This window comes from Capricornis sumatraensis, chromosome 3 (assembly GCF_032405125.1).
Source record: "Capricornis sumatraensis isolate serow.1 chromosome 3, serow.2, whole genome shotgun sequence".
Classification (NCBI taxonomy): domain Eukaryota; kingdom Metazoa; phylum Chordata; class Mammalia; order Artiodactyla; family Bovidae; genus Capricornis; species Capricornis sumatraensis.
In genome coordinates, this window is record NC_091071.1 from 124,053,863 (window position 1) to 124,067,748 (window position 13,886).

General features: G+C 40.7%; 1 protein-coding gene across 2 annotated transcripts in view; it reads right to left on the reverse strand.

Moving 5' to 3' along the window:
- Positions 1-7,666: 7,666 nt before the first annotated feature.
- Positions 7,667-13,886, reverse strand: part of STAT4 (signal transducer and activator of transcription 4) — a 101,992-nt gene continuing 95,772 nt past the window's right edge. The window contains exons 21-23 of one of the 2 annotated variants that reach the window (XM_068967039.1): positions 12,648-12,714; positions 11,609-11,717; positions 7,667-7,753 (exon numbers count right to left, since the gene is read on the reverse strand). In XM_068967039.1, coding sequence (XP_068823140.1) covers positions 7,727-7,753; positions 11,609-11,717; positions 12,648-12,714 — 203 coding nt within the window. In that variant the 3' untranslated portion in view covers positions 7,667-7,726. Of the gene's footprint in view, positions 7,754-11,608; positions 11,727-12,647; positions 12,715-13,886 lie in introns of both variants that reach the window. The other variant, XM_068967040.1, reaches the window with a different exon arrangement.

Consider the following 13,886-nt stretch of genomic DNA (forward strand, 5'->3'; position numbering starts at 1 on the left):
TTTGCTTAAATGAAAACTTAGATATAGTGAAGCATTATAACACCGCTCCTTCCCAAAGCATTTGCAATAAAATCCAGTGCCTTCCTCCTTCCCTGTAGCGCCCTACACCCTCTGATCTTGTCTCTTTCTCCTGCACATCTCGTCCCTCTTTCTCCATGCTCCTCTGTGCTCCACACTCTGTAGCCTCTTTCTGTTCCTCAGGTACCCCAGCTTTTACCTGCCTGCATCCTAAGAATGTGTATGCTCTTCCTGTGTTCCCAGCTGTGGAATGAACTTGCCTCTTCTCATTCTTTAGGTCTCAGCTCAGATGTCATTGCCTCAGAGAGACCTCTGACCATTTCTTTCAGTTACTCTATATCACATTTACATTCTTCACAGCACTTGTTAAATCTGTCCTTCATTATTTACTTGACTGTTTTCATCTCTCCTCACAACCGGAGGGACTTTGCGCTGTCTCATCTCGGGTTCCGTGAGAGAATTAAGCCTAATGCCCGAGGCATCTGTGTATGACTTACCTTCTCTCCTGTTTCTCTAGAATGGCACTATGTACTATCCTTGGGAGAATTGAAAAGATAGTCAAGCAACTCACTTTGTGTCTTTGGGGCTCAGGTAGGAAACCCTAATTGCAAAAAGCAATGCCTTTTTAAATAAACAGCGCTGGGATAAGGACTCACAAGTTAAGTCAACCATTCAGACTTCAGCACAGGCTCCAAACCTTTTGAGCCAGAATTGAGGGCGAGGAGGATTAAGAACAGCTGTATTCTGAAAGATGTGCGTGAGAGCACTACTTCTCCACACCCCTCAAACTTTTCCATCTCCGCCCTGTGTGGATGGCCTCTGGGGTTCTTTCCATCTGCAGCAGCCTGTGAGACATCTAAATGGATGACGGTCAAGCCTAAAGTCGGAGAGTGTTGTGTGAGATTTTTACGGGGCTGGGAGTAGTAAAGGCAAAGAGTTTAATGAAGGGGAATTAAGGGTAAATTTCAGGAACATTTGATTCATCTGTGAGTAAGCAGATGCTTGGGATGTTAGGCACACATAAACACCTAAATTAAAGGGAAGTTACAGTGAGCTAGTGGACAGTCTGATTCCAGAGCATTTCTATTGTGTTTGAAAGTCATGAATGAGGTGAAGTAGAAAAAACGTCCTATGTTTGAGCAGTGGCAAGTGTGTTTTGATTAATCAATTTGAAGTATAATATTTGAGACTGTTCCACAATTGTAGAGTTTGAAGGATTATAGAGGAAGTTCTAGCTTTCAGGCAGATCAAGGAGCAAAGGAAAGAAAAAGAACGAAGTATTGCTCTATATTTCCTTTGGTTCAAACACTGAATCATTAACAAATATTTGTTAATACCAAGAGGCGCACTATGGTAGATTTTAGGGAAATAACTGTGAACCGGGCGTTCTTGGTCCTCGTACATACAGAGCTTGCTTAAAGTCTAATGAAGACAGATGTTTGCCAAACATTTACAACCAAGGTGGTAAGAGTGGTGCTGGGTGAGGTGGAGGATATGGAGGAGGCATGATGTGAGCTGAGCCCTACACATGTGTACCTGCATGTGTGTGTGTGTGTGTGTGTTGGGCAAGAAGGCTTTTCAAAGCCTGAAAGATGTGTGAATGTTACTGAGATGAGATGGTAGGTGGGTTGGGGTTTGAGATCTGAGAGGATACAGCAGAGGGAGGCAGTAGTAAGTATGAGCCATCAAAGAAACTAAAAGTAGTTCAGTCTTATGTATATTTTGAAGGATTAGAAGCTATTGTTGGGGAGAAATGTTGACAAATGAGTTGAAGACTGAGAAGAGACTAGAGGATATATGATTTTGGAAAGATCTATTGAGAATTAGAGCCTTCATCCAGAGCTGGGATTCTTAACTAATTTTTTTGTGCCGTGGACCCCTTTTGGCAGTCTGATGAAACCTATGAACTCTTTCAAAGATTAATATATTTTGTTAAATAAAATAAAACACGTAAGATTAAACAGGAAAACAACTACAATGAAAGAGATCAAAATATTAATACCAACTTTGCGATAAGTAATATAAATGCTTCTTTATTAATGGCATCGAGTAAGATCTAGCAGTAGGTCTGGATGAATGCAATTTCAAAATTATGCTTAGCATAAGCAATATTTTGAGATAAGTGTAACAACTGTAATGTGACAAAAATGTGGTGTGATTTATGGTTTGTTATCTTTACTCTTAATTGAAGGAAACTCTCTAAGTTTCTGTTTGAAGTTTGGGAAAATAAAGCTCTCACTTTGCCATTCAAACTCCAGAATTCTATCTTTACACCCAGGTTACAAACTGTCAACACATGGTGCCATGAGCCCTTTGAAGATCTTAAGCAGGAAGGTAAATGATCTGATTTATTTTAAGTAAAGCCCTCTGTCTACGTAGGAGGCCACCCAGAATTCACTGTTGTATTTACTCTAAGGATATTTTTATGAAATCTAGCAGTAGGTCTGGATGAATGCAATTTCATGATGTTTTTGTAGTGCCCTCTTTGTGAGGACTTTGGTGGAAAAATATTCTAGGTCTTACACATCCATACACATACAACTGTATGGGTTTATTGGAAAAGGGTGAATTTTATTATGTGTAAATTATGCTTCAGTGAGCCAGACTTTTAGAACTGCAGTCAGTCAAATCAATCAGTGTTTACAGTTCATTTGAAAAAAGTAAAAAGAGTCTGACAGAAATTGGAGTGTGTGCACATGGAGGGCAGTTTTCTCAGTCTGGACAATGATTGTCTGCTGCTGGAACTCCTAATTCCGTGCCTGCTACTGCAGGGAAAGCATGGGCCTCCTGCACCACCTGAGGGACAGAAAACCCCCTCAGCTTTCCCAGATGTGGCTCCTTCTTGATGGTTCCTTGGGGAGCCTTCCTGACTACATTACAACTTGAAGAAATCCACTGGCAGCTGCCTTCTTTAACCATTTATTCCAGATAAAGACATTGCTATTGAGTACAGTTGGTCAAAGTGTGTGTTGACATTACAAGGAGTTTGCAATGGAATTAGGAAAATGGACATCTGCGATAGGTCTTGGATGGTTGAGGGGAGAAGTGAAAATGATTAATACTTTGAAAATAAATTTACATTTTGCTTCTCTACATGCTGCTTATTTGCTACTCAGTTCAGTTCAGTTCAGTCGCTCAGCTGTGTCTGACTCTTTGCGACTGATGAATCGCAGCATGCCAGGCCTCCCAGTCCATCACCAACTCCCGGAGTTCACTCAGACTCATGTCCATCAAGTCGGTGACGCCATCCAGCCATCTCATCCTCCATCGTCCCCTTCTCCTCCTGCCCCCAATCCCTCCCAGCATCAGGGTCTTTTCCAATGAGTCAACTCTTTGCACGAGGTGGCCAGAGTATTGGAGTTTCAGCTTTAGCATCAGTCCTTCCAATGAACACCCAGGACTGATCTCCTTTAGGATAGACTGGTTAGATCTCCTTGCAGTCCAAGGGACTCTCAAGAGTCTTCTCCAACACCACAGTTCAAAAGCATCAATTCTTCAGCACTCAGCTTTCTTCACAGTCCAACTCTCACATCCATACGTGACCACTGGAAAAACCATAGCCTTGACTAGATGGACATTTGTTGGTAAACTAATGTCTCTGCTTTTGAATATGCTATCTAGGTTGGTCATAACTTTTCTTCCAAGGAGTAAGCGTCTTTTAATTTCATGGCTGCAATCATCATCTACAGTGATTCTGGAGCCCCAAAAAATAAAGTCTGACACTGTTTCCACTGTTTCCCCCGTCTATCTCCCATAAAGTGATAGGACCAGATGCCATGATCTTCGTTTTCTGAATGTTGAGCTTTAAGCCAACTTTTTCACTCTCCACTTTCACTTTCATCAAGAGGCTTTTTAGTTCCTCTTCACTTTCTGCCATAAGGGTGGTGACATCTGCATATCTGAGGTTATTGATATTTCTCTCGGCAATCTTGATTCCAGCTTGTGCTTCTTCCAGTCCAGCATTTCTCATGATGTACTCTGCATATAAGTTAAATAAGCAGTGTGACAATATACAGCCTTGACATACTCCTTTTCCTATTTGGAACCAGTCTGTTGTTCCATGTCCAGTTCTAACTGTTGCTTCCTGACCTGCATATAGATTTCTGAAGAGGCAGGTCAGGTGGTCTGGTATTCCCATGTCTTTCAGAGTTTTCCACAGTTTATTGTGATCCACACAGTCAAAAGCTTTGGCATAGTCAGTAAAGCAGAAATAGATGTTTTTCTGAAACTCTCTTGCTTTTTCAATGATCCAGCAGATGTTGGCAATTTGACCTCTGGTTCCTCTGCTTTTTCTAAAACCAGCCTGAACATTTGGAAGTTCACAGTTCACATATTGCTGAAGCCTGGCTTGGAGAATTTTGAGCACTACTTTACTAGCATGTGAGATGAGTGCAATTGTGCAGTAGTTTGAGCATTCTTTGGCATTGCCTTTCTTTGGGATTGGAATGAAAACTGACCTTTTCCAGTCCTGTGGCCACTGCTGAGTTTTCCAAATTTGCTGGCATACTGAGTGCAGCACTTTCACAGCATCATCTTTCAGAATTTGAAATAGCTCAACTGGAATTCCATCACCTCCACTAGCTTTGTTCATAGTGATGCTTTCTAAGGCCCACTTGACTTCACATTCCAGGATGTCTGGCTCTAGGTGAGTGATCACACCTTTGTGATTATCTGGGTCATGAAGATCTTTTTTGTACAGTTCTGTGTATTCTTGCCACCTCTTGTTAATATCTTCTGCTTCTGTTAGGTCCATACCGTTTCTGTCCTTTATCGAGCCCATCTTTGCATGAAATGTTCCCTTAGTATCTCTAATTTTCTTGAAGAGATCTCTAGTCTTTCCCATTCTGTTGTTTTCCTCTATTTCTTTGCATTGATCGCTGAGGAAGACTTCCTTATCTCTCCTTGCTATTCTTTAGAACTCTGTATTCAGATGCTTGTATCTTTCCTTTTCTCCTTTGCTTTTCGCTTCTCTTCTTTTCACAGCTATTTGTAAGGCCTCCCCAGACAGCCATTTTGCTTTTTTGCATTTCTTTTCCATGGGGATGATCTTGATCCCTGTCTCCTATACAATGTCAGGAACCTCCGTCCATAGTTCATCAGGCACTCTGTCTATCAGATCTAGTCCCTTAAATCTATTTCTTCCACTGTATAATCATAAGGGATTTGACTTAGGTCATACCTGAATGGTCTAGTGGTTTTCCCTACTTTCTTCAATTTAGTCGGCAGAAAAAAATATTGTGTAAATGTGGTCTAGATTCCCTTCACATTGCATTTCCATCTCATGCAGCATACCCTATCCTGATCTAAATATGTATCCCTAGGAATTCCCTAACAGAACCCTATTACTCCCACAAAGATGGTTTTTGGAATGTGAGACTCACACCCCTAAGGGTGTGAGTCTTTACCCTGGAGTCAAGAACTTGATTTTGATTTTCTGAATCTAAATTAAAAAGTCACTTATTGGACTCATCCTTACTATGATTTCTGCCTCTGTTATGGGGAGGAAACTACAAATGTTCTTGTATATCAACTAAGGTGGCTGTGACCACATATGAAACCTTGACATTCTTCTGCCAGGCTCTCTATTTACAAGCTTTTCAAAATTTCTTCTGAAATGAGCTAAGAGTCATCATACTTTTTATATTTTCCACAGAATAAAAAGATCCTGCAGCATTTTTTGATATCTAAATCCAACTATTTATGAGTATTTCCTGGTAAGGAATTACCTCCTTAAAGATAAAACTATAATGTTCATTTTATAGTTCTAAGGGCTTCCCTGGTAGCTTAGACAGTAAAGAATCGGCCTACAATGCAGGAGACCTGGGTATTCTTGCCTGGAAAATCCCACAGACAGAGGATCCTGGTGGGCTACAGTTCATGGGGTCACAAAAAGTCAGACATGACTGAATGACTAACACTTTTGGTTTCACTTATAGTTCTAAATATTTCCTCCACTTCTGCTGTCAATTAATATATTTGAATTTCAGAGAACTTGGCTTGTGGAGAGAAGTAGAGACTGGAAAATGCACCTTGAATTAGCTTGTGGTCCTACATCAAACTGACACCTTCACCCAAAGAATACTGTCAAGAGCTTGCAAAAGAGTAAGAGGAGTGGCCTTGGGACAGGTGCAAAGTTTCTCCCATAGAGTAATCTAGGATCATGTGGGTGGGTATAAAGCATCAGAGATAGGATGGAGCTCAGTTGTGTCCAACTGTTTGCGACTCTTTGGACTGTAGCCTGCCAGGTTCCTCTTCTGTGGATTTTTCAGGCAAGAATTCTGGAGTGAGTCATCGTTTCCATCTCCAGGGGATCTTCCTGACCCAGGGATCAAACCCACATCTCCTGCATTGCAGATGGATTCTTTACCTACTGTGGCATTGGAGAAGTCCAAGGGAGAAGGCAGGTTATATTAAAAGCTTTTTTTTCTTTGAAATCTTCTCCATCAAACATTAGCTTCTTCTTGTTTGACCACCTAGAAGATGGGAAATGGGTGAGAGAACTTAGAGAGGAGTCCCCCACAAGGAACTGTCATCTCTGACTGCAGTCAGGGTTTACTTTGGACACCAGCCTCGGGACTTTAGGTAGCTGGTCATGGCTGATACTTCAGTATCAGGACTTCCTCACCTGGTTCAGCAGCTTCTCTGGAGCCTGGAGACATGGAGAGCTCCCCAGGGCTCAGGCACTGGGAGGGCCCACACTGTTACTAGGGTCAGCAGCTGGGCAGTGGCACCACTAAGCATCCAGTCCCGGCAAAGGAAAGATCAAAGTAGATCTGTAGCCCATATACATATATTATCATTCAGTCAACCACTCCCTTCCTGCATCACCAAGGATGGAGCACCTCATCCTAAATTCCTTCCTCCAGGCTCAAGTTGGATTCATGAGACCAGAGACCATTAGAGCTGGGAAGGACCATAGCCTACCTAGTCCAACCTCTTCTAGAGGTGAAGAACATACAACCCAGCGATCAAATTACTAACCAAGGCCAGTGTTGTTATTTTCGTCTTGGTCTTCATTTCATGGGAGTTTTACCCATACATCTGCTTTCAGTGTAATTTGCCTGAAATTTGCCACCGTGGATGACTCTGGATCCTTCCCCCTAACAGGAGAGGTGTCCCTGGCAGTGATGCCAGCAGCTGTGAATCCTGAAGCTGGAACAGTGCTGACACGGCATCCAAGAGGCTTCCTAATTCACCTGGGAATTGCTGCTGTTAATGCCCTGTCGTTGCTTCCATCTTGTATCCAGTGTGATGACTCTTACTTGCGAGAACTCAGGACATTCGCTTATTCAGTTTCCATCAAGCCTTCCTGCTGGTTTGTGAGTAATGTGTATGTGACTTTGTTATTTTTCACTTATTGTGCAATCTTTGCACTTAAACCTTCTAGAGTCAAAATCATAAGTAACACAACAGAAAAAAAAAAAACAGAAATGAAACACATACAAATGAGTCTTTCATTAATATTATATTAACACTTGTTTCTTAAAGTGTTTTATCTCACAAGTTTATCAGAAGCTTGGGTCTCTAGCATTTCAATGACATTCCCATTTGGGTGTATCATAAGACTGAGAAGAAAGCTTCATATTTAATCATTTCCTGGAAACTGGTATATACAAAGCTGAAGAAACCAGATATGATTGTCGGCAAAGATCAGTCTTTAAAACTTTTTCATTAGCTTCCTTCTTTTGAGTGTCAAGAGTTTATCTTGTCATTCGGCAGAATAGGGAGACTTCATCTAAAATTGAAAAATGAAAAGAACCTTGGAGCAAACTATTGGTTTGCAAATATGTCACCGTTTCTTAGGTAAACATTCTCTTGTCTACTATATACATACTTTACTGCATTATCTTTCTCCCAATTAACTACAGTACTTGCAAAAGTAACTGAGGTTGGTCAATCTAAAATAAAAGGCATTTTTTAAATAAATAAAAGCTATTTTTAAGAAGGCCTATTCATCCCACAAAAACATAATGAAGAATTGAGTGTAAAATGTAACAAAAGTTCTCTTATAACTGAATGATTTAAGGATGACTATCACTGGAGAGTAAGTTTTTCATCCCTGGAAATTTTCAAGAGAAAAACTAAACACCACTTGATTTATAGCCAGATATAAATTTCTTGGGGCCCATGGTCTCTGCAAGACGCTATTATTCTGATGTACATGCATCCTCATGTAATTGGAGTTTTGAACTGCTTGACAATATTGGGGGACAATAATAGACTGCATCCTAGAGCATATAGTTGCACTTAACACTATGATTTAGTTCTCAAAAAAGCATTTTTACGCTGCTATTGATTGTTGTTCATATACTACTTGAAGAAGCTCCCAGGACAGGACAAATGAGGCAATAATCAAGAAAAATTGGCATTTTGGGTGCTTGAACTGCTAACATAAATATTATACTAGACTTACATATCTAATGACTGATATGTGTTATCTCCTAAAGGGGGGACAGTGGTAGGGACTGGTGGGGCTGATGGTGGAAGTAGGGATGAAGTGTACTTCGGTGGGGAGGTATACGGGGATATTTTGCCTTTGGGCAGCTTTTGATGGGAGACCTTAAAGCAGTTCAAGTCAGCATAGGTGTCTGCTTTCAATGCCCACAGTAAGAGCAACACACAGAACCATATAGACATCCCTTGTATTAGGTCCATGAATCAAGGCAAATTGGAAGTGGTCAAACAGGAGATGGCAAGAGTGAACGTTGACATTCTAGGAATCAGCAAACTAAAATGGACTGGAATGGGTGAATTTAACTCAGATGACCATTATATCTACCACTGCAGGCAGGAATCCCTCAGAAGAAATGGAGTAGCCATCATGGTCAACAAAAGAGTCCAAAATGCAGTACTTCGATGCAATCTCAAAAAGAACAGAATGATCTCTGTTCATTTCCAAGGCAAACCATTCAATATCACAGTAATCCAAGCCTATGCCCCAACCAGTAACACTGAAGAAGCTGAAGTTGAATGGTTCTATGAAGACCTACAAGACCTTTTAGAACTAACACCCAAAAAAGATGTCCTTTTCATTATAGGGGACTGGAATGCAAAAGTAGGAAGTCAAGAAACACCTGGGGTAACAGGCAAGTTTGGCCTTGGAATACGGAATGAAGCAGGGCAAAGACTAATTAGAGTTTTGCCAAGAGAATGCACTGGTCATACCAAACACCTTCTTTCAACAACACAAGAGAAGACTCTACACATGGACATCACCAGATGGTCAACACCGAATCAGATTGATTATATTCTTTGCAGATAAAGATGGAGAAGCTCTATACAGTCAGCAAAAACAAGACCGGGAGCTGACTGTGGCTCAGATCATGAATTCCTTATTGCCAAATTCAGACTTAAATTGAAGAAAGTAGGGAAAACCACTAGACCATTCAGGTATGACCTAAATCAAATCCCTTATGACTATACAGTGGAAGTGAGAAATAGATTTAAGGGCCTAGATCTGATAGATAGAGTACCTGACGAACTATGGGCAGAGGTTCATGATATTGTACAGGAGACAGGGATCAAGATCATCCCCATGGAAAAGAAATGCAAAAAAGCAAAATGGCTGTCTGGGGAGGCCTTACAAACAGCTGTGAATAGAAGAGAAGCGAAAGACAAAGGAGAAAAGGAAAGATATAAGCATCTGAATTCAGAGTTCCAAAGAATAGCAAGGAGAGATAAGGAAGTCTTCCTCAGCGATCAATGCAAAGAAATAGAGGAAAACAACAGAATGGGAAAGACTAGAGATCTCTTCAAGAAAATTAGAGATACCAAGGGAACATTTCATGCAAAGATGGGCTCGATAAAGGACAGAAATGGTATGGACCTAACAGAAGCAGAAAATATTAAGAAGAGGTGGCAAGAATACACAGAAGAACTGTACAAAAAAGATCTTCATGACCCAGATAATCACAAAGGTGTGATCACTCACCTAGAGCCAGACATCCTGGAATGTGAAGTCAAGTGGGCCTTAGAAAGCATCACTATGAACAAAGCTAGTGGAGGTGATGGAATTCCAGTTGAGCTATTTCAAATTCTGAAAGATGATGCTGTGAAAGTGCTGCACTCAATATGCCAGCAAATTTGGAAAGCTCAGCAGTGGCCACAGGACTGGAAAAGGTCAGTTTTCATTCCAATCCCAAAGAAAGGCAATGCCAAAGAATGCTCAAACTACTGCACAATTGCACTCATCTCACACGCTAGTGAAGTAATGCTCAAAATTCTCCAAGCCAGGCTTCAACAGTATGTGAACCGTGAACTTCCAGATGTTCAGGCTGGTTTTAGAAAAGGCAGAGGAACCAGAGATCAAATTGCCAACATCTGCTGGATCATCAGAAAAGCAAGAGAGTTCCAGAAAACATCTATTTCTGCTTTATTGACTATGCCAAAGCTTTTGACTGTGTGGATCACAATAAACTGTGGAAAATTCTGAAAGAGATGGGAATACCAGACCACCTGACCTGCCTCTTGAGAAACCTGTATGCAGGTCAGGAAGCAACAGTTAGAACTGGACATGGAACAACAAACCAGTTCCAAATAGCAAAAGAAGTAAATCAAGGCTGTATATTGTCACCCTGCTTATTTAACTTCTATTCAGAGTACATCATGAGAAATGCTGGGCTGGAAGAATCACAAGCTGGAATCAAGACTGCCGAGAGAAATATCAATAACCTCAGATATGCAGATGACACCACCCTTATGGCAGAAAGTGAAGAGGAACTAAAAAGCCTCTTGATGAAAGTGAAAGTGGAGAGTGAAAAAGTTAGCTTAAAGCTCAACATTCAGAAAACGAAGATCATGGCATGTGGTCCCATCACTTCATGGGAAATAGATGGGGAAACAGTGGAAATAGTGTCAGACTTTATTTTGGCGGGCTCCAAAATCACTACAGATGGTGATTGCAGCCATGAAATTAAAAGACGCTTACTCCTTGGAAGGAAAGTTATGACCAATTTAGATAGCATATTCAAAAGCAGAGACATTACTTTGCCAACAAAGGTCCATCTAGTCAAGGCTATGGTTTTTCCAGTGGTCATGTATGGATGTGAGAGTTGGACTATGAAGAAAGCTGAGTGCCGAAGAATTGATGCTTTTGAACTGTGTTGTTGGAGAACATTCTTGAGAGTCCCTGGACTGCAAGGAGATCTAACCAGTCTATCCTAAAGGAGATCAGTCCTGGGTGTTCATTGGAAGGACTGATGCTAAAGCTGAAGCTCCAATAGTTTGGCCACCTCATGCGAAGAATTAACTCATGCCAAAAGACCCTGATGCTGGGAGGGACTGGGGGCAGGAGGAGAAGGGAACAACAGAGGATGAGATGGCTGGATGGCATCACGAACTCGATGGACATGAGTTTGAGTAAACTCTGGGAGTTGGTGATGGACTAGGAGGCCTGGCATGCTGCGATTCATGAGGTCACAGAGTGTCAGACAGGACTGAGCTACTGAACTGAACTGTATTATGCTCATGAGTTTGTTCTGACAAATGTGTTGTCTCACTGCCCCGGCATATCTTCACCCCCCTTTAATTCACACACCACCTTCACTCCTGAGAAATGCCCTTGACAGCAGTGAAAAGAAAGGGAACATACTGCAGTTTCGATTGTTGTGGGACTCAGGTTTTCTCTCAGCACTGCATATACACTTGGCGACATGGGAAGAAGGTCTGATGGAGAATGTGGCTCTGTAGAATCACTTCGGCTTGAAGAGGTAACAGAGTAAATATTGAAGAGGATTAAACATAACAGCTTGTGGTGACTTACTGTGTTAGCAACTGTTAGGGCCCAGAGGAAGCCACCCCAAAATGTGCCTCAGTGGCATATTGGTTATTTTGAATTAAATGATTTAAGTTACTTTAAAAAGATGCAAAGCAGGAGGGACACTCAGACCCTTGTCTCTGCCTCCTGAGAAGCAGGAACTAAGTCTCTTCTGTGAGAGGAGCCCTCCCAGTTCTGGAGGTAGAAGAACATCCTTTTTGCTAGAGATAGGGGATTCATTTGGGCCTAAGAAGCCTGTACAAGCCTGGACCTTGTTACTTCTTTAATTTAATATCCCAGACCCAAACTCTGTTTAGATTCTTTACTACTTGAGCACCCAAAGCGTAAGTATCTTTTTCCTGTCAATTCCTCATAAAGTTATTGATTTTTTGGTGTGCAAAAAGTATAAAAGCTCCCTGTTTCGGCCACTTCTTAAGTCCCATTTCTATGAGAATTCTATGAACATCAATTAAAATGTTTTCCTTTTTCCTGTTAATCTACCTTGTATCACTTTTATTATTAGTCCAGTCACAAGAACTTGAGGGGGTAATTTCTACCTCCCCAAAAGAACCTTTTTAGGGTTTCTTTTATTGTGACACTGAGATTATTGAATTTCAAATAATTCATCATTTGAAAACAGAGCACTCAGCCCACTATGGAATAAATGGCATATGAACTGAACTGAAAGGGCAACATTAGAATTCCTTCATGATGGACTGTGGTATATCCTAAAGACTTATGGGTTAAAGAAAATGGGACATTGAGCATTAAAATGCTTTATTCTAATTTAGATGTATGCTGTTTTATCCTTAAGTTTCCAGCTTTTTTGATAAGTTTAATAATAATTATCTTATATGTGGCTAAGATTACTTACATTGTTGAGATGGGGATAAAAACAGAAGGGACATAACCTTTGTCTCCCTTTTCTGTTGGTCTTGAAACTGGAAAAGAAAAGCATGTTGGGGGAAAATATTATTATTGATAAAATTATAAATCTACAAAAGGTTCAGTAAATGCTAAAAGGAAGAGAGATAATATAATTGTTTCGTGATTCACATTTTTCAGTTGAATAGATGAAACAACATTTCACATGAGCACAAAATGTGCAAGAAGAGAAAAACAAATCTCTTGGCAGGCCTGATCTAACTTTACATATTAATGGTCTGAAATAAGTGAGCAAAATTGGGAATCAACTATATTACCTGTTCTCCATGTAGTATTTAAGTTTAATTATAAGGACAGATATATTCATGGATTGGGGATTTATAGCAATGTAGTTCTTTTCATTAAAACTGACTCCAACTATAATATTATAATGATACAAAGTTTTGAAGCGCAGACTTCAGTGTTAAAAGTACAATATTACTGCATTGTAGTAGCAGTAATATTGTGTGCAATCCTCACCCTCAAATTTCTCTGGTTTACTCTATTGATCCAGTTGTAAGGACCAACTGTAATTTTTCAAGTGTAATCTGTTGCATTGACATTTATTATTTCATTTGATCAGATATAGAAACAATTAAAAGCCTCAAGGTTTTTGTGGCTGTTGTCTTTTGCTAGTTTCAGAAGGGGATGAAGGAGGGTGGCAGCAAGTCACTGCCGTGAGTGACAACTGTACCATATTCCTCAAGATGATGCTCATATATTAAGTTGCTATGGATGACTGTTTTAATGTCTTGTATATACTTCTGGGCTTCCCTGGTGGCTCAGACAGTAAAGAAACTGCCTGCAATGCAGGAGACCTGGGTTTGTAACTTGGGTCTGGAAGATCCTCTGGTGAAGGAAATGGCTACCCACTCTAGTATTCTTGCCTGGAGAATTCCACTGACAGAGGAGCCTAGCGGGCTACAGTCCATGTGGTCACAAAGAGTCAGACGTGACTGAGTGACTGACACGTTCACACATTCACATATATACTTAATTTAAAGAAACAGAACAGTAAACATATTACAATTCGCTAGTTCATGAATGTTCTTTTCACGTATCCAACAAATATTTACCAAATGCCTATTTTGTCCAGGTATCGTTTTCAGCCCTTTACATACAACCAGGAAAGGCAGGCATGTCAAGACTTGTTATTGATAGGCTGGAAGGTGGGGATGAAGCATAAAGA